Source organism: Cynocephalus volans, chromosome 1 (assembly GCF_027409185.1).
Source record: "Cynocephalus volans isolate mCynVol1 chromosome 1, mCynVol1.pri, whole genome shotgun sequence".
Lineage (NCBI taxonomy): Eukaryota > Metazoa > Chordata > Mammalia > Dermoptera > Cynocephalidae > Cynocephalus > Cynocephalus volans.
The window spans coordinates 237,801,705-237,824,018 of record NC_084460.1 but is presented as its reverse complement, the minus strand read 5'-3'; the positions used below and the strand labels follow the sequence as shown (position 1 = coordinate 237,824,018).

Sequence of the window (22,314 nt, the reverse complement as noted above, 5' to 3'; positions counted from 1 at the left end):
GGCATACAGATAGTTATTTGGGTGGTTTCCAGTCCTCTGCCATTACAAATTTCTACAATTAACAGCTATGTAAAGATAAAAGATAAAGTAGTATTTTGTTTCATATTTGTGTCAGTGCACCTTTAAGAGATTCCTACAAATAGGTATGCTGGATAAAGGTATAAATTGTACATCATTCTCTCAGAGACCAAATCTTAGAGCAAAACATTTTGATGTAATGATCCTCTGGGAATCTGATAAAATGCATAGCTCCTCCAGCAGTAAGTTACATACACTAAATTCTGCATATAATTTCAGGACTTCCACAATGCCCTCTCATAGACTGCACAGCAGTGACTCTCACCCATACCCAATACAGTGGTTAAGTGTATCTGGGATGAGGATAACTACCTATACTTTTAAAAAATGGCAGATGATTCTGTGGGAAGCCATTATTCTGAATCACTTGTTTTGGGGTTTATGGACTCAGGCTTTAAAAAAAACTCTGCTTTAAAGGAATAAAGCAGCTGATTATTTAAAAAACTATATATATATATAGATTTACAAATTGTGTGCCCAGGTTCACTAAGGGACCACAGCAAACTCACAAAGGCACAGCTGGTGGGACACTGTAAAATTTCAAAACACATCTGACACCTACAGTATATCACAGGTTATTACTACCTTGATGTAGCTCAACATATTAAATGCACCATTCCTTTAGATGACATCCTATCTTTGTAAAGACGGATTTTCAGCATTTGATGGGATAAAGCTCAAGTACAATGTACTACAGGAAAAAAAGAGTGGTGGCATCCAATGTGATTCCAAGGTTTGAGAAATTGTGCAATGACCAACAGTTGCACATGTCCCACTAGTAACTAATTGTGATTAAGAATAAAAAGATACATTTTTCAAACGGCTACTAAATTGTTAGGATATAAATACTTCGGCTATGTCAAATTAACTTTAATAAACAGAACTATTAGGTATTTCTTTTTTTGGCCTACAGATAACAATAAATTAAAATTACTGAGATGCAAGGGCAAAGTGAACCAAGAAAGTCTGGGAACTGCTGCCATATATCTTCTTTTAAATTGCTTTTAAAAATATGACATCTAGTGGTGAGTACTAATTTTAGAGCTATCTTCAAATTATAAAACAGGATATGAAATTTTGTACAAAATAGTTACATAAATTTGTTATACAACCAACTTAGTTGAGTAAAGGATAACATAAAACACCAGACATCATTAGTTTTTCTTCCTTACATATACAAATTTATTTACTTTCAATTGGGCTGGGTTTTCTACTAGAGCTGAGTATATTATAAACAATGGAAAGGCCATGCAAACGTTTTTAAATTAAAACAATTCAGTGAAAAGAACTGAGTGGGCATAGCACAAAGCAGCAGAAACACAACTGCTCTCTACTGATTTGATAAGAGAAACTGTACAAAAAATCTATGACAAAGGTATAAGCTGGAACCAAGGCATTTTGAGTACTGAGAGGACTGATGGGGGAAAATGAGTAATAAAAATTATGAATCAGGGCTAAAAAAGAAAAAGGTAATAATACAGTATTAGGTAAGGAAATATATTTAGGAAAGAAACCTAGAAAGGAAATAGAAAAAGCAAACTGATGCTGAAAGTATTTTATTCATTTATTTATTTAGGCAGCTGGCAGGTACAGGGATCTGAACCCTTGACCTTGGTGTTATCAGTACCATGCCCTACTGAGTGAGCTAACCAGCCAGACTGCAAGTATTTTAATACACAATTTGCACAGTTCATTTGTAGCACTCACAGTTTACATTCTCCTGGATAAAGCACTTAAAAAGACTCCAGATCTTGAGTTTAATATTCACCTGTTAACATAATACAAACCACTGAATGTTCAGAATGTTTTTACCTAGGCATATATTTTCAATGACTTTCAAGTTAACTAGGTGCATTTTCTCTAAATATGTGTAATTTAAGTAAAAATAAAACCAGACCAAAACAAAACAAAACCCAGACAATTTGTTTTACAAGTCAATATTTGTATGGCTTTACAACTATAAGTATTATATTAAGGCTAATAGGCACAGGATATATATTACAGTGCTCCTAATACTGAGCAATTTGGAGGAATTAAAAAACAAATAGTAGTATTCCAATACATAGTAATGCAAATTCCAAGTTTAACATTAAAAGTTTATACACTGCAATCCGAAGCATTATTATTAAACATTTACACTAAAATGTATTGCCAAACCTGGAAATCGTCACTGCTGGCTAAATTCTTAAAGAAGCATGGTACTGTTAAATTCTTTGTTCGGCTTTCTCATCATATAAACAATTTTATATCTCTGTGGGTAAATAAAGTATGTTTTAGTTGGTTTATTTTCATTATTTAGCTTTAGATAAAGGTTGAATGACTAATACAACAATAATTTAAAAAATACAAAACCAAACTGTTTATTATAGGATAGTTTATTTAATACAATGTTTAACTATAAAAGTTAATACAGTTTCGAAGTTTAAATTTTGTAAAATGCAGTTTGCAGAAAACATCAACAGTTACTAGACTAATGATAAGAGAAGCAGCATTTTGAAACTAATTTTACAATTGAGAAGACAACAGCTTTATTTCTAAATTTCATTAAAAAAATATACATCACAGTGACTTTTGAGCTAGGAAAAGAAGTGCATTAACTTTGTTTTTCCCTTCCACAAAGAGAACAGCCACAATTTTGAATATCCCCACATACAAACACCCAATTCATTTATCAATCTTTCAAAATACTATAAACACACAAAGGGCGAAGAAAATATACAGCATGTGCTTTTGGTAACATATGGCATTTGCTTTCTTTTTTTTAAAAAAAGACAGAATCACAAATCAACCCCCACACTCCTTCTCACACCAAAAAACAAACAACCCTCAATGACTGCTTTCTCCAACTTTGCTAATGGAATTTTCTTATTCATATTATTTAATTTTCCCTCAAATATTTACTTCTGTCAGAGTTTGCATTTGTCTGAATCACTTAGAGGCAGCTGGGAAATCCAAAATGGACAGGTGTGCCAGCCAATGCTACACTTCTTGGGGCTTGTTTTATTAATTTTTAAAACAAGTATTTGTAACAAAACATTTCTTTTCACAATAAACAGGTTATCAATCCACAATCCTTGAAGAGTTTAACTGTAAATGAATCCTAAATGAAATTACAGTAAATATAACCAAAAGGAGACAGAAAAATACCCATTTTGTTTATTTTTAACAGTCAAGCTATATGGTGTATATTTAAAGTACTTTCTGTTGAAGGCAAACCCAACAAGTTTCTATAGAAATTTACTATAAAAAGGTCAATGTTATTAAAAAACTATTACTAACAGGAGTGAAATACAATAAACTACCAAAAAACATGCTAATTAGAGCTCCATATACTAACTAGAAAATAAATTGTCAGTAAATGTAACTACCCAAAAAAACTATAAACTCATTGTGTGCCTGTCCATAACATATTTTACTTGTTTAGTTTCATATCTTCCAGTGGGCACAAGAGTCAAAGGCCATTCAGCAAAGCCAACATGCATCAATATCACATTTGTTCAAAGACAGATTTATCAGATTAATTCTTTGCAACTTCTGAGGGCTTCAATTAAGCAACGTAAAAGAAACTACACTGCTCTATGAACTCACCAACTACGGAATAATTTAATTAATGTTTTATTTAAAGTTACTCAGTAGCTTTTCTACTGCTCATTTCATTAACATTAATCTCTTTGTAGTGTCAATTTCTGTGGCATATAGCTTACCTAGAATATAATTCACACAAAATAATCATGAAAATTCTACATATTGAAAACATTTTCTCAGCTTTCACCAAATCAAGCAATAAAAACAATTTAAATATCTCTATAATAATAAATCAAATATACTTTGACGTGAACTCTAAGTTCAAACACAACTACAAAATCAATTTGAAGGGAAAGAAATGGCTGACTTTTAAGAAAACAGAATGTTCAAAGTAAAACTAAAGGGCCGAGCCCGTGGCGCACTCGGTAGAGTGCTGCGCTGGGAGCGCGGCGACGCTCCCGCCGCGGGTTCGGATCCTATATAGGAATGACCAGTGCACTCACTGGCTGAGTGCCGGTCACGAAAAAACGACAAAAAAAAAAAAAAAAAAAGTAAAACTAAAAATGGCACAACTATTAACAACGTAATAAAGGAAAGAACCATTTGAGCAGTGTGCTATTCAGCTGCAAGTGCAGACCTTGAGCTATAGTTAATTCTGATTGTTTCCTAAATGCTCTTTATATTCTGAAAATAAAATCTAGTTGATTGTCCTCTCTCATCTAGACTCCTTCACATCTGCTCTACAAAAACAGCTAACAAATCTTTAAAAAAGGACTATAAATAATGCTTAGCACAGAGTTGCTCTTTTGATAACCCAAACAGGAGAATACTGCTTATAGAAATTACTACATTTTTTCCCCTGTGGTTACTTTTTGAAACTCTAAGATTTGGAAAGTCCCTGTCTATAATTCTTGGTAGATAAAGCTCTGGGATCAGACAAATAGAAGTATTTTTACCTAGCAGAGGACTTTTTAAAAAAATATAACTGTTACTAGAAATCCCTTCTTAAATAGCACTTCTCTTGAAGCTCAAATAGTTTATGACAAAGATTTAAAAATGCAATGTACTGAATTTTAGACAAACAATAATTTATATAATAGATTACACAGTGTGGGCACTCAGACTCAATTATCCCTAATGTGGGTTTATGGTCAGTCTCTAAGGAATCAATCACCCTGGATTATAACAAACATCTACTACTTTTATCATCAAGAAAAAAATCTAGAAAGAATCCATTGTGGATATTTGTTTCAAGATATTCCAAACAAACTTATAACCATTACATTATTCATTCTGCAATAGCTACCACAATGCCAAATGTATCATTACTGTATTAATCAATAATGGGAAGTATCATGTTAAGCATTGCTTTATTCAGTACAAATAGCATTGAGTAGTTACTGGATTTACCAAGAAGCTATGCTGGTAATAGAACTGATAGTATACTGACAAATATTAAAGTACAAAACTCTCTAGAAGCTACTATTAATTGGAATTTTGAATTTTTTTTTCAAATGAGGCAGGTTTTGTGTTTGCTGGATGCTTGGTGTTTTATTCAGAAGAGATACTGTAGAATAAAAGGCCACACATCACAAAAATAGCAAAATACAACACACAAAATACTAAATGGACTTTGGATATGTTGAGTGTTTAACTTTGTAAACTATCAAATTTTGCAACTTTCTACTCTGCTCTATATGGCAATGTTAACATGCCAAGTTAAAGTAATGTTAAGAGTAACGGTATAAAGCCACCTGCATATAAAGAAACCAGAATCATAAACATGCTATAGCCGATCGTGATACATATATAGAAAAGATGCATTTTCTTGCCATTTGAAACTCACAGCTATAAGTTAGAAAAGTCAGTTCAAGTTAAAAAGACAAAACAAAAAAACCCATGCAGAATTAACACTAAACTCTATATAGGTCGGTGGCCGAAAAACAGAAATCTTAGAAGTTAATGTCAACATGAACAATTTTTAGACTCTGTCTAGGCTTAAGGACCTGCACAAGTGTTATGTTTTAGTGAGAAAAGTATTTTTTTAATTTTAGAAAAGGGTAGTGATAATAATAAAACAATTTTCCCAAAAAGCAACAATTTCAACTCTTCAGACTAAAAGCAACATAGAATTCAGAATTACAATCTGATCATTCAAGGTATAAATCTTGTCAAATGCTGTATAACAGCAACTCAAGCTCAATCAGTACATTAACTGAAAAAAATACTCTTACGATTTTTATAGACAGTTAAGTATAACAAAACTAAACAGGAAAAGCATTAAGATGAAACAAGGTATAGGTGGAACAATAAACAATGAAGTATGAAGTATAATGTATATAACAAAATATTTATCTATTTTTAAACAGAAATAACTAAAAAATCAAAAGTGATGATTTAAGATCTCAAGTTATGAGGACCTGCTTTTCTGAGTAATTAAAAGAAACTGCTGCAAGCTTCTATTATAAATGCAATCAGAAAATCTACACAAGACTTCTTCCAGTGGCTTCTAAAGTTACTTCAATCATGAGAAATACAAGCTTTTGTAACAATGTATTGCAACCATCAGTTACACTTGTTTCTAAATGGCTGATTAAACAAATTAGAATGCTATTTATTGGTTGATTGTTGCAACACAAAAATGCATACATAAAACAGCTAAAACACAGCACACAGTATTACACCAAAATGTTTTTCTCATTTCAAGTTTATTAAAACTTAAGCAGTACAAATTATCCAAGTTGCAGATTATCAAAAGATCAACTCAATGAAGTCCACATTAAAAAAAAAAAAAAAAAAGACAAACACAAAACAACCTAAAAACATGAAAAAGAAAACAACATAAAGGAGATTTACCAGCAAGTCTCTAAAACTTAAAATTTGAGAAAGAATGAAAATAAGAAGTTTATACAACTCACTTATCCACTTTTGTCTTCATCTGTTCCAGGGCTTGATTCATGATCAAATTTTTTATTTTTATCATGTACATGGTCGTTTTCTTGACCCTTTGATTTTTGGTTTTCTTTTTCCACTGAGGATCTGGTCTTCTCATCCTCCTTATTTTTCAATGTGGAGGACTTTAATTCATTGTCCTGACTACTTTGTTTTATTTTCGAGAATGAACTTTGATCTCTATCAAGCTTTTTTTCCCTGTTATTATTTGAGCTATTATGATCACGACTTTTAGAGTATATTCTTTTCTCACCCTCAGAATTTTCTTTTCTGTGTGAACTCTTACTTTCTTGGTTTCTATATTTTTCTTTGTTTCTGCTTTGACTTTCTTCTCTTTCTGAACTCCGTGAATCTCTCCTCCTTCTCCTCCTATCTTTACTTCTCGATCTTCCTGGTGTTGCTCTTCTCTCTCGGCTTCGTGACCTTCCTCTTCTCCTGTATTCCTGTTCTCTGTATCTATGGTACTCCTTGCTTCTGCTGCGATCTCTGTCATGGCTTCTAGATCGCATTCTTCTGCTCCTGTCCCTACTTCTGCTTCGTTCCCTTGTTCTACTATTGTAACTGTGTTTACCTTTAGTTATATCGCGGTCTCTACTCCTAGACTGTGCACGTCTATCCTTTTCCTTACTTTTATTATGATCATGCTCATTACTTTTTGATTCTAACTGTTTAGACTTCTCTTTACTTCTACTCCTTTCCTGATCTTTTCCTTTAGAATCAGACTGCTTTTCTTTTTCTTTAACATTCTCATGATCCCTTTCTTTACTCCTTGACTTCATCCTCTTTTCTTCATTTCTATTATGTTTTGAATCTCTTTCCTTACTCTTTGATTTCTCTTTGCTCTTACTCCTACTCTTAGACTTTGCCCTTTTCTTCACTTTGTTTTTATTATGTTTATCATCTTTTTCTGAATTTCTTCTGATGTCTCTCTCTTTGCTGTTAGATTTATGGTCTTTAACTTTCTTTTCCTTTTCATTTTTTCTGTTTGGACTCTCAGACACATGCCTATGATCTGTTATTTTTCTCTCTTTTACTCTAACTGGGCTTCTTTGATTTTCTTTTAGTTCATTCAACTCACTCCTAAGAAATAAGAAAAAAAAGACTTTCAGAAATATTATTAGGGAAAAATGGCAAACATAATTAGGTGAAATAATATTCTATATTCCTTAAGATATTCAGAAATAATTAAAATGACTATTACTAAAAGTTATGTACAACAGTAAAAATAAATACTTATCACTACACTTGAAATAATATAAATCTTACTTATCCCCTTTGATCCATCTTTCACCACTTGATACTCTCATTCTTTGAGCTCTCTGCATCTCTTGCCTCCAATGTGGAGGAGTTTCACTACGTCTGAAACGATCCCTTGATCTGGATCTGGAAGGAGTTCGATAACGCTTAAGAAAATAAAAAGGGAAAAAATTAACGTATAAAAACATTACAACAATAGCTATATAGTGTATATTTCTAGGTTCAAATAAAATGTCTGATACTTCTTTTTTTTTTTTTTTTTTTTTTTAAAAAGATGACTGGTAAGAGGATCTTAACCCTTGACTTGGTGTTGTCAGCACTACGCTCTCCCAAGTGAGTTGACTGGCCATCCGTATATAGGGATCTGAACCCGTGGCCTTGGTGTTACCAGCACCAAACTTTCCCAAGTGTGCCACAGGCTGGCCCCTGAATGTCTGATACTTTTATACACTCCAAAATCATTCAAATTTCCCAATTTACAGGCAGCAAGTCAATGAGGCAGAGAAACTTTAGTCATATTGCAAATTCCAAAAAAGAACATTAACTACAAAAATTCTAGCCACTCATGTCTTCTCCATGGAAGAGTCCTAGCCAAGTGATGCTAGAGCACACTAGGTGCAACCCTTCTTACAAGTTGCCAAGTTCCAATTTGAGTTTTATGTATACTTGATATTTCAAAGCAAACATTTTCCATATTATGAAAAAAACTGAGTAAATGCATAGATATTCACTTAAAACCAATATTTACTCAGCCCTTAGGATGGCCAGCCAGTCTACCACATACTGAGGAAACAGTGAACCAAGATATATCTGCCTTTGTTCTCCTGCAACTTATATTCCACAGGGATAGGATAACACATGGATGGACATGTAATCACTGGTTTTAAAAATATACGCAGCTACACAGAATGAGTATAAAAGGAGAAGTAACAGGTGATCAGAGAATACCTAGTATAAGAGTGTAAACAGTTAAAATGAAATACCATTTCTGAAGGTTCTGAGAAAGGAAGAAACAGCATGTTTTAAAAGTGATCAGAAGACAGATCAAGTATGCCTAAAGCTAAAAATTGCAAGGAAAAGCAGTACTAGATAATACTGACGAGGGAAGTAAGGACTAGGTTTTGTGATTTTGGACTTACCCTAAAATAATAAATAAGTGACATAATAAGATTTTCATTGTTAAATGACTATTCGGGCTAGTGTTAACAAAGAGGATTAGATCAGTGATTTTCAAAGTGTAATCTAAGGATGTAGGGATGCCAAGACTTAGGGGATCTGTGAGGTCAAAATTTTCATAAGAATATCACATTATTTGCCTTTTCCGTTTTCGTTCTTTTGTTATTATACAGTGGAGTTACTCGGAGGTCACAAGACATGTTTTGATTTCACTGCTTTCACAGCCAATGAAATGTATGCTTACGTTCTTATCTTTTAAATATTTGTTTTAATTTCTAAAAGAGTAAATTTTGATAGATATAACCCACATCAACAAAAGCTCTTTGGAGTCCTTAATAATTTTAACAGTATAAAGAGGTACTAAGACAAAAAGTTTGAGAACTACCAAAACACCAGTTAGGAAGACATTTATAGTTTGGACAATATGATGGTGAACTGAATTAACATGGCAAAAGTAAAGCTTGAGAGAAACAGATGGATTTCAGAGTATTTAACAGGTAGAACTGACAGGATTTAGTGATGGTTAAGATATACGACACATGAACAAAAGAGAATCAAAATGATTCTTGGGTTTTAGATTTAAGAAACTAAATCTAAGTGCCAGTCAGTCACTGAGACTAGGAACCTAAAGGATCAGGTCTAAAGAGGATGTGCTTATGTTCAATTTAGTAAGTGCTAAGTTTGAGGTGCTCATTAGTCAAATAAGCCTCTGGTGCTGAGGAGAGCAGGTGAAAATATGACAGTTATCAACCATGAGAATAATGAGATAGCCCAAGGAGCATATGTAATATGAGAAGAGCTGGAACCTTGAGGTACTACAACATTTAAAGGTCATGCAAGGGAATATGAACTGATATTGGAAATTTAAAAAAGATGGGGTAGGGCAGAGAGATAAGAGAAAATGTGATGAAAGCAATGGGGCAAGAGAATTATAAGGAAGATTAAAACAAAGACAAAAAAGTCACTTGATTTTGTGACATGGAGCTAACCATATAGCAAGTGCTGTTTTGAGCAGAATGGTAGGGGTTAAAAGAAAAACTGAAATGCTTGAAAAATGAGAAGGAAGTGAAGAAATACGATAGAAAGTATAGCCAAGTTTCAAAAAAGTTCTGAAAACAAGAAAATGCTTAAATTCTGATAGGGACAATCCAGTAAGGATAAAGAGAATGAAATACAAGAATAAGGTTAATTTTTATTTATTTACTTTTAACAAGAGTAGAGATAGAGTGATCAAGAAGTAACAAGGGGTACAATAAAGACCTTGATCCCATTTTACACCATGTAAATATAAGTCCATTTATAGCTCAGGAATTTTCAATCTGGAAGTACTAACACACAGAAGTTACTATAAAAAGAGAATACAGTATATAATTCAATATCTGCATCTCCCCTAAGTTTTAGTTACTTGTACGGTAAAATAATGTTTAAGAAGCACTACAATTATTTACAGATGATAAATGCAATACTATTAAGATTTCTGGGGAAAGAATCACTTACCCTTGGTCCTCTTCCTTTAATTTTCCTGCCAGACCTAGTAACTAAAAGTCGTCTCTGGTATGAAGCAGGCTGGGAGTTAGGTAGATTACTACAAGGAAGCAAAGGGAAAGTTAAAAGTCATTGTTGTTGTAAAAATGAATCTGGACAATATAGCTTTACTGATCTAAATTAATAAATTTAAAATCCTATATATAATCAGTGGTTCTCAACCAAAAATGCTATCAATTCCTAGTAAGTAGCTGGGAAAGTATGACAGCATTTTTTCAACTGTCAATGACTAGAGGGCGCTACTAGTAATTAGTGCCCATGAGTCAGAAATATGAGTCTTGTAATGTGTTAGGATGGATTATCCTGTCCCAAAATGCCAGTCATGCCCTGTTGAGAAACACTGTTACATACTCATTACTAAGATGAAACTAACTTGATAGTGCTAAGGAAAAACGAACATAGAAGAGCTCAAAAGGGGCTACATGCTGTCGAGAGAACAATTTTGAAACTATCTTATTCCAAAGTACCTTATCACCCTATAAGGATTGTTCACTTAGAACTATAGAGAAATGTAAGTAATGTGAATTAAACAGAGACCAGCTGGTCTGAATTAACCAAACATCCATATCATGGTTTATACCAAAAAGGGAAACTGTGTTTTCAAATAAAAGTTATATGTTAATATTTAATTAGCACATTAACAACATCCATATAAGTAATATTTCAAATGTTCATTCTAGAGTAGTTCAAATATTTCTTCTTTAATCTTTATTTCCATTGAAAGATCCTTTCCAATATTAGTGAAAAATCAAAATTATCTGAAGTTCCAAATACCTAAGACTTATTTTTTATATTTTTATTGTATGATAAAGCACAGGGAATTGCTGAAATTTTTATTACCTGTATGTTACAACAATATATTTCTGATCATAACTAGGAGAAAGACTTCAATCTCCTTTTTTCTACTTCTGGACATGATTATTAAAATGACTCATAAGGAACCAACAGAACTATGGATATTAATAAGATGGATTTATGCAGACAAATTTTCAAAGTACTTGATCATAATATCCATTTTCATTACCACAATACAGTAAATCAGGTAAGGGGGAAAAAACAGCATTTTTTCCTAATAGACAAATTGAAAAACCAAGGTTGTTACTTACTTAGAAGTTTAATGTATATAAATAACACAATAAAACACTATCTCATTTTATTGCTTAAACATTATTTTGTTATTGGTTTGGAATACCACCTAACGTATCTGTTTTGCATTTGTAGTACTTATCATTTTAAAAAGTAACTTTTCTCAAAATCTGCTTGTATTTTAAGTCAATTTATCTTTCTTAGTTATGTGGCTAGCAAAAACAAGCTTTGCTAACAATATCCTATAAAAAAGAGAATTTCAATCTTGGGACAAGGTCACCAATCAAATCTTGTCTAAAATAAGTAAAAACTTTCAAAAACGAAGAAAAGTTTTATGGAAAAACATGTAGGGCACTCTACAAAATATACATTCACATACCACTCTCTCTCTCTCTCTCTGTTTTTCCTTTCCTTTTCATCAGTTTTAGGGGGGCTTTTTCTCATTAAGAATCTATTTTCAGGTATAGGAGGGATTTCTTCTGGACGGACAGTAGACTGGGGCTGTGCTTCAAGATTTTCAGCTTCACTTTCACTAGATGCACTTAATAGACAGAAAAACAAAACATGTTACATTTGGTTCCTATGTACCTACCCAACATTTGCACTTGTTGCTATTTCTTTCCCTTATATCACAATATACACACCATCCTGTCCCTCCCAAAGATGTGATCACAGGGGGAACACAGGGAAAATCTTCTCCATTCCTCTGACAAACCAACTAACCAAAAACCAAAACAAAATTTTTGTTATCACACACTCAAAGAAATTCTCTTGTAAAATGGATCCAAAATATGAAACTCTGTGGACAATGAACACTAATAAATTTAAAATACAGCCATCCCTCGGTATCCACGGAGGACTGGTTCCAGGACCTCCTGCAGATACCAAAATCCAAGGATGCTCAAGTCCCTGATATAAAATGGTGTGGTTTTGGCATATAACCTATGCACACCTTCCCACATATTTTAAGTCATCTCTAGATTACTTATAATACCTCATAAAATGTCAATGCTACATAAAGAGTTGTTTTACTGTATTGTTTAGGGAATAATGACAAGAAAGAGAAGTCTGTACATGTTCAGTGCAGATGAGATTTTTTCACCCTAAATTATTTTCAATCTGCTGTTGGTTAAATACCTGGATGCGGGTGGAACCCATGGATATGAAGGCCCAACTGTACTTTAAAATGTAAAGAAATTAGTTGCTTTTGAGGCAATAGGCAGATTTAAAAACAAGTTTTAGTAACATTACTTCAAACAAAACAAAAAAGAAAGTAAATATGCTGACATTATCTGCTTTTTACCCTCATGCTATCAGCAAAGGAGATAAAGGATAAAAAAGCAAGTGAGACTGCTACAGAAAAAGAAAAAAAATTGTTGGATTTCTTTAATTCTCACTAATCCCACAATCCTCCCATAAACTACACAAACCTCTAGAACCAAAAGCATCATTTCATTGAGTGTACACAAAATGAACTGATAGGTTTTGTTAAAAATGGAAATAAATATACTCAAATTTAATCTACAGACTATAGAATATTGAAAAGGTCTTATGATACTCCATGCTATAAAATAGTTCTATTTATAGTTCTCATATAATTGATCAAAATTCCCAACAGATTTATTTAAACAGAAGGGAATCACACTATAAAGCTAGTATTATGAAAGTAAAATTAAGACCTTTTCTTGGTTTTCTTTCTCTTCTTCTTTTCTTTCTTGTGTTTTCGGGAATTTTTCCTATGTTTCTTTTTTCTTTTTTTTGATTTCTCTTCAGAAGCACTTTCAGAATCAGAAGAGTCAGATGATGACTGAGAATCGCTTGAGCTATCTGAGTCACTAGATGATGAGGAGGAAGATGATGATTTATGCCTTTTCTTTTCTTCTTTCTTAACTTTAATAAAAACAAAAAGGTTTTGGTCAAGAATTTTTAGACAAACTTTCTAATTGGAAATTTAAATTTTCTGCAGGTTCTCACTAAGTCTAGTCTCTAACACTTAGTTCATTCAGCTATCTGAACCGAAGGGTACAGGAAATCCCTCAGGATTAAAATCCACTTCTTCAGATTCATGAATCAAAGTTGTACCTCTTAAAGCCAAAGAAATTTTGAAACGTAATAGGTAAGTCTAAAATACTAAATTGAGTTATTTTTAAAAAACATCTGATTAACAAAAGTTTTACAAAAAGAAGAGTAACATTCAAGAGTCACATATTCTAATTTTCTTATTTTTCCTAATTTTTCTCTTATTATCAAGATTGGCAGTAAATCTGAAGTAGGGAAATAACAGAAAAATACTTTGCATGTACATGAAGAGATAAAAAACATGATCCCATCCACCTGGGCTTATGTTTCAATGCCTGAGCACTCTTCTAATAATTAAAAAATGTAGCTTTATTTGAAGAGCAGACTCATAACAGAGGAAAGTCATTTGTCCATGATGAATAAATGTCTTGGGGTTTCTACAAAAAGTTATTTCAAATTGAAATTTTATTTTGGGTTAAGGAAGTAATAATTTTAAAAAGGATCTAAAAACACAGAAGGGTTTAAAAGGACCAGGCAATTAACATAAACAATAAACAAGTGAAGCTAACAAGGTATCATACAACAGGAATTGGAGGAAGTATGACAAACTGGGTGGTGCTTGACCCATCTAAAGGTATGCTAATTCAAACCATGGTGGATTTGAAGAGGCTAATTCAGGCCAAAGATGGGACAACAGTGGTATATAGATGATAACTACAATAAATTGGAATACATCAAATACATTAAAATCCATCAGTTCACAGTGATATTGGTAAATAAAATATAAAGCATTTACTCTGCCTTTCCCACAAAAACTGTACTACTGCAAACCAAATAGATGAAGGTAAGTTGCTCTTTATCAGAAGGGTTCCAAGAATAAATGAAGAAGGAATTACAGAGTTACAATATCATCATTTTTCAACTTCTAATGAGGCATTGACCACCAATGGCTGTTGTAGAACACAAAGAGATAACCAGTCCTGTGCAACTCCTGCTCCCATCAGAAGGAATTAAAAACAAACAAAAAAATCAAAACAGCATCTGATCAGTTTTCCAGACCTACCTACCAAGTTACATAAAAGAGAAGCACAAAGAGAACACATTATATAACACAACAGGGACTCAATTAGCAAAATCCAATGTGTGCAATTATGGGAAATGGTATATGACAAATGACCTATTTTCTTTGACAAACACATTTCAAGGAAACACAAAAGGAGATGATGGGGGAATCTAGAAGAACAGCAAAACTATTCTGTACAATAGTTCTGTAATGGTGAATATATGACATCATACATTTGGCAAAACCCACGGAACTGTAGAACACAAAAATGGAACCCTAATATAAAAGTGAGTTAATAATAATATATCAGTATTGATTCATAATTGTAACAAATATACCACAGTAATGTAACATGTCAATAATAGGAAAAATTGTGTATGTGTGTGTTGGGAAAGTATGGGGGACTATCTGTACTTTCTGCTCAATCTCTCTGTACAAGTGCTATAAAAATAAAAATTAAAAAAACACTAAAAAACAAACACACAAACATAACACAACTTACAGGACCAAACACAGTGTTTGAGCCTTATTTGGACCCACATTCAAAAAACAACAAAATTAAATAATAATAATGATGAAATAATTAGAAGTTGAACAGTCAAGATTTTTGATACTTAGGAATATGTGTGTGTGGGGGGTGTGTATGTATGACTATGGTATTGGTTATTGTTCTAAAGTGTCATCTTTTAGAAATAAATAATGAAATATTTATGGATAAAATGTTATGCCTTGAATTTGCTTCAAAATAATAGATTCAGCAATCCTACTACTAGGTACATATCCAAAGGAACAGAAATCATGATGTCAAAGGGAAACCTGCACTCCCATGTTTATGGAAGCTCTACTTACAATAGCCAAGATATGGAACCAAACTAAATGTCCACCAGTAGATGACTAGATAAAGAAAATGTGGTATATATATGCACAATGGAATACTACTCAGCCATTAAAAAGAATGAAATTCTGCCATTTACAGCAACACGGATGAACTTGGAGAAAATTATGTTAAGTGAGATAAACCAGACACAGAAATAGAAAATACCATATGCCCTCACTCATAAGTGGGAGCTCAGAAAGAAAGAAAGAAAAAAAAGAATGAAATGAACAACAAACACAATAAGACGTTAAACTTTCAGAAGCAGAGAACAGAACTGTGGTTATCAGAAGCGGGAAAGGGGTGGGGGCTTGAGGAGAAATTGGTTAATGGACACAAGGAATGAGTACGTTTTGCAGTGACGAATATGCTAGCTATCCTGATTTGATCATCACATATTGTACCCAAATACTAACCGTCAACTCTGTACCCCCACAAATATGTATAATCAATTATGTTTCAATAAAAAAAAGTAAATTAAAAAAAAAAGAAAGAAAGAAAATAGCTCATTTAAAAAAGGCATTCAACCCAGGGGGTGGGGGATAATACAAAAGGTGGAAGTGGATTGGGATGGATAAATTGAGATTGGACATGAATAAACTGTTGAAGTTAGGCAATGAACATGTGTGTTATACTATTTTATTCACTTATATATGTTAATATTTTCCACGATAAAAAGTCAAGGAGGACTAAGAAAATATATCTTTGTACAGAGTCCTTTATAGGTGTAATTTCATTTAAGATTTTGGATTTAAAAAGGGAAGATTTTTAAGCAAGGTGAAAATCTTGAAAAAAAAGGAATGAAGCAATTCCTATTAAGATAGAATAGATTCATCTCTCCCTATACTTCCTGCTAAGTACAAGTAGATACCCTAGACGTGATACAAACAACAAACATAAGAAGATCCTGAAAGATGAAAAGATGGTAGAGTGACCAAGGACCTCTGGACTTGGGGATGACATAGGGGTTTCCATTTTGCCTCCAATATACTCTAGACTGTATGCTGGAGAAACCTGCAACTCAGAAATGCCGAAAGGCACAGATGTTAATAAGCCCCAAGAAAACCCTGCTCTGTCCAGACAAATCACTAGGAAAAAGATGATTCAGAAGGACATTAAACGTTTTGCCAGCATCTGCCCTACTCCAACAAAATACCAAGGAAAAAAATGTGCACCCTCTTCCCTGGCAGTGTGAGCTGAGACCAGGTGGGGAGAACCTGGATTTCTAGTCCCCCTGACCCTGGTGATAGCAAGCAGTGTTCTTCTTCCCCTGCCAGAGTGATGTCAGTGAAGACAAAATCGGAAGCCTGAGCTTCAACTCCCCTTAAGTCTCCCCCTGCATTGGCAAGTGGCACAGATATCAAACAGAAGGGAGCTGGAGAAAGGAATTATTAAAACCTGTATGTGAAGTCCTGAGCAGACCCCCAAGTGAAACTAGTTAGAATTAATATGTCAGAAGATTTCAGAACTAACCTACAATGAATAGCACCCAGGTTTTCCAACTGGCCTCTGAGAAGCACATAAGTGAAGCAAACCAAAATAGCACTACAAGGGCCCTGAAAACTAAATTATTGAAACCACAGTCCACAAAAGTAGGCCTGGACCTGCATGCTAAACCAAAATAGGGAGACTGCCTGCTAACAGAAAATATAAACATAATCCAGTGTTTTATAACATAACACTAAAACTGTCCAGAATACAATTAAAAAAAAAAAAAATCACTCATACTACCAATAACCAGGAAAATAACAACTTAATGAGAAAAGAAAATTGAAAGACACGACGACCAAAATTACTCAAGATGTTGGAATTAACTGGAATTAAGGATATTAAAGAAGCCATCATAAAAATGCTTCAATAAGCAATTATAAGTACTCGAAACAAATAAGAAAAGTGAAAAATCTCAGGAAAAAAGAGAAGATATGAAAGGAAATTTTAGAGCTAAAAAATACAATAGCTGAAATAAAAAACTCACTAAACATGCTCAATAGCAGACTGAAGACAACACAGGAAAGAATCAGTGAAACCAAAGAGAGATCAACAGAAATTGCCCAATCTGAATATCACAGAGAAAATACACTGAACAACAACAACAAAAGAACAGAGCCTCAGGGACTTGTGGAACTATAACAAAATATTTAACATTTGCGTTATCTAAGTACCAGAAAAAAGTAAAAGTTTCAAACTGAAAAATATTTCTTAAAAAATGACAGAAAATTTCCCACATTTAGAGAAAGGTATAGGCCTATAGAAGAAGTTGAGCAAACCTCAAACATGATAAACTCTAAGTAATCCACACCAAGACAAATCAAAATCAAACTTCTACAAACTAAAGAAAAGAAAGAAAGAAATTGAAAACAGCTAGAAAGGAACAACACATTACTTACAGAGAACAATGATTTGAAAGACAGGGAGCAGACCTCTTGTTTGAATTCTCAGAGGCCAGAAGAAAGCAGTATATCATTTTTCATGTGCTGAAAGAAATGTCGACCCAGAATTCTACATTCAGTGAAAATATCTATCATGAATGGGGGTGAAATTAAAGGGATTTTCAGAAAACGAGGATAATTTGTCACCAGCAGGCTGATCTTTTAAAAAAATGGCTGAAGGAAGTTCTCCAAACAGATAGAAAATGAGGGGCTGGAAAGTTAGCTCAGTTGGGTTAGAGCTTGGTGTTGGTAACCCAGAGGTCAAGGGTTTGGATCCCCTTACAGTCCAGATGCAAGGGGAAAAAAAAAAAGGAAATGATAATAGGAGGAGGCTTGGAACTTTAGAAAAGAACAATAGAATGGGTACAAAATGAAAGATAAAGGAATTAACGTTCAGTTCATATAAAAAGAAATATAAATAGCTCTTAAAGAGATGCTAACATCAAACTCCTTGGAGAAATAGTAATTAAAACTAGCATTTAAAAAAATCTATCAGGATGGTAAAGATTGAAGGGTTTGATAACATGTGATTTTGCAAAGGGTGTGGGGAAACTTATTTTCCTATATTCTAGTGGCACTCTCCACCAAAGTTAAAATGCATGACCCCTGGAATCTAGATCTTCTATTTCTAGGTATTTAACCTGCATGATCAACATTCACACACATGGAATAATGTACAAAATGTGAGAATGGGAACTCATGGACAGAAATGGGAAGAGAATTCTCGCTGGCTATCCTTTTAGGCTTTTCAAAATTTTGAACGAAATGAACGAATTAAATTTAAAAACTAGACTATAAAGTTTCAGTCTGACAGGAATAATAAGTTTTTTGAGATCTGTTTGCACAGCATGGTAACTATAGTTAATAATAATATACTGTACATTTGAAAATTGCTAAGAAAGTAAATTTCAAATGTTCTCATCACAAAAATAATAAGTATTTGAGGTAATAGACATGTTAATTCACTTGATTTAATCATCCTACATTGTATACGCATGTCATAACACCACTTTGTACCTCATAAATATATACAATTATAATTCCTCAACTTATAATTTTTTTTGAAAATTAAAGAACATTTAAAAATTCCAAGTATGGCAACAATTGTCTCTACTGCCTGCCTAACCACTTACATAAAACTAATTTCAAAGTATTTTTTTACAAGTATATAAGTATCCTTAAGGTTAAATGATACCATACTAAAAGCAAAAGCTACAATGCAAGTTAAGAATTATAATGGATGAAAAGGAATTACAAAGAGTAACACTTTCATCTCTTGGGCCAATTCTGGTTAGTTTATTTTAGATTATGTAGTTTCCTTATGATTAGGTGAAAGTATTTCCCAAACCTGCTAACTGATATTTATTAGGGGATGTGGTGTGGTATAATCCTGTAATTAGGTATTGAACTTACTAGTATGATATTAAGGTTAAAAAACAAACTCCAGAACATATTATTTGTAAAAACCTATGGTAAGAAAATGCTGCCTTGTTTTTTACTTGAGACTTTATACAAATGAATTATCACTTGAAACCTCGATAGTGAAGAAAATTTCTAAATCATCACCAAAATAAGATTTGAAATAAACAGAACTATTTCTAAAATGGTCTCCATTAGACAGTGCATTTTGTATTACCGGTCTCCTCTTCTAAACAGTTTCTAAGTTTAACACCCCACTACTTTCCAGTAAAAGTGCCAGAATTACTTCCAGAATAATGGTCACTGAAATGGGACCCTGTAACCATAGCAACTGAGCCTCTAGTGTTCCTCCTCACTTGTCTCCTGAGTGAAGATTCACCAGCTGCTTCCTCTATTGTGCTGCTCTTTCATTGCCAGGCTGTTTCCTACCATTTCTTCTCATATGACGACTGTCTATATTGCCATTTTGCTATAATTCAACTTTTGTGTTTCTGTGTACTCTGAAATATAGCAATGCCCTCATCTTGTTGCACAGCCAAGATGGACAGACTCCTATTTAACAACCGTAGTGAACTCTGAAGAGAACAATCCTGAGGTCATATCAACTCCTGAAAACCCAGGAAGTATCTTAATCAAGGTAGTGCTTCCATTTTCTGGTGGTCTGTATTCTATCCTCCACTCTGCCACTTGACAGCCTTTACTGAGCCTCTACAAGGGATGTAGTTTTTATTAGCCTCCAGTGTTCCACCTCTGCATCTGTTGGAAGTTTCTTCTCCTTGACTCTGAACCTTCTTTGGCACACTTAGCCACAAAAAGTATAACCTTCAATCTCACAATAGCAAAGGGAGAAATGCTCAGGATTGCCCAGACTCACCAAGACCATATACAGGTGGGCTCAGAGAGTCAGATTTCTTCAGAAGTTTTTGTTTTCTTTCAGGAAGTTTAAAAAAGAAAAAAAAAACAAAAAACAAAAAACTGTATTTATTCCTTTTTAAACTGAGGTGTAAATCTATCACATGAGGAATTATAATTGTATATATTTACAAGGTATAAAATGATGTTATGACATGCGTATACAATGCAAGATGATCAAATCAAATGAATTAACAAAGCTTTCTGACTGTTCCAAATTTAAAACTCCTGTAAGGAAGCCATCGAACTTATAAATTAGATGGGCACAACTCTGCCTTAAAAAAATTATATAGATGCATGACAAAATCCATTCTGAACAATAATGTTCTGAATGGTAATTAAAGGACTATGGGGTAACAGGTGCCAAACAGTGTGATCTCAAACAAAAAAATCTCTTCCTCTTCCCACAGTGTCATCTAGAACAAAGTAGGCATTGGAAGTCTGGCTCAAAACAAATTTGACCTTTTCAGAAACTCCTGGGTAGATAAATTCTAATAAAGGGCCAAATTTCCCCAATTTTTGAAACTGATAAGGGCAAGGTATGCTATCTTAGCATGAATTTGAGGAACACACATTAGGATGCTACGTCAACTTTCAGCACAAGTTCCTGGCCACAATGGCATAGGCAAAACTAGCATTTATTTCTCAAGGTGTCAATACATTATAAAGATGTAAGTAATAATATATAGAAAGTTATATTCATTTACTTCCTCATCCTTTCGGCAAATATTCAAACACACTGCCCTTTTAGTACCAAAAGAATCTTCACACCAAATTTATTAGAGAATCTATGATTACTGTTTATGGGTTAAAATGTGAGCTTTTTTATCACCTCAATCTCTTTCTGAACATATAAACCATACAGCATCCTTAACTTTTATAAGCAGAGAACAGATAACAAAAGAGATCTTAAAGATGATAAAATGTAACAAAAAAATTTAGTTGTTAATTGCCATCATACCCCCACTGTCTCCTTCTCTAAAATAGTATGTACGTATGTATGTATGTATTTATATATTTATTTTTAAAAATATGACCGGTAAGGGGATCTTAACCCTTGACTTGGTGTTGTCAGCACCACGCTCAGCCAGTGAGCTAACCGGCCATCCCTATATAGGGATCCAAACCTGTGGCCTTGGTGTTATCAGCACTGCACTCTCCCGAGTGAGCCACAGGCCGGCCCCTAAAATAGTATTTATTTAGTATGCTATTTAGACAACTACAGTCTCAAAAAAAAAAAAAGGTGGAAGCAAACGGGTAAATTATTGCAAATTAATAACAATGAAAAAGTTAAGCAGCTCCATGGTAAATAAGCAAACAGATTTAAAAAAGCAAAAAATGCCAAGAACACATAGGGAAAGGACAGTGTCTTCAATAAATGGTGTTGGGACAACCAAGTATCCACATGCAGAAGAATGAGATTAAACCCTTATTTCACAACATATACAAAAATCAACTCAAAATGGATTAAGGACTTAAACACAAATCCTGAAACTGTAAAACTACTAGAAGAAAACCTGCATGGGAAAAAGCTGCATGACAATGATCTCAGTAATGATTTCCTGGATATTACCCCAAAAGCACAGGCAACAAAAGTGAAAACAGACAAATGGGATTGTATCAAACTGAAAAGCTTCTGCACAGCCAAGGAAACAATCAATAGAGAGAAGAGACAACCTAGGAAAAGGGAGAAAATATTTGTAAACCATACATCTGGTAAGAGGTTAATATCGAAAATATATAAGAAACTCAATCAACTCAATAGAAAGAAAACAAACAACCTGATTAAAAAATAGATGAAGGACCAGAACAGACATTTCTCAACAGAAGACATACAAATGGCCAACAGGTATATGAAAAAAATGCACATCACTAATAATCAGGGAAATGCAAATTAAAACCAAAATGAAATTATCACCTCACACCTGTTAGAATGGCTATTATCAAAAAGACAGAAGATAACAAGTGTTGACAAGGAT

The 22,314-nt window shown here is 33.4% G+C and overlaps 1 protein-coding gene across 5 annotated transcripts in view; it reads right to left on the bottom strand.

Annotated features, from left to right (window-relative positions):
• Positions 1–6,005: 6,005 nt before the first annotated feature.
• The window catches only part of PPIG (peptidylprolyl isomerase G), a 40,634-nt gene continuing 24,325 nt past the window's right edge, over positions 6,006–22,314 (bottom strand). For 4 of the 5 annotated variants that reach the window (XM_063100841.1, XM_063100867.1, XM_063100859.1 and 1 more), the window contains exons 9-14: positions 13,299–13,509; positions 11,999–12,160; positions 10,486–10,573; positions 7,822–7,958; positions 6,522–7,635; positions 6,006–6,419 (exon numbers count right to left, since the gene is read on the bottom strand). In XM_063100841.1, the coding sequence (XP_062956911.1) occupies positions 6,522–7,635; positions 7,822–7,958; positions 10,486–10,573; positions 11,999–12,160; positions 13,299–13,509 (1,712 nt within the window). In that variant the 3' untranslated portion in view covers positions 6,006–6,419. The other variant, XM_063100848.1, reaches the window with a different exon arrangement.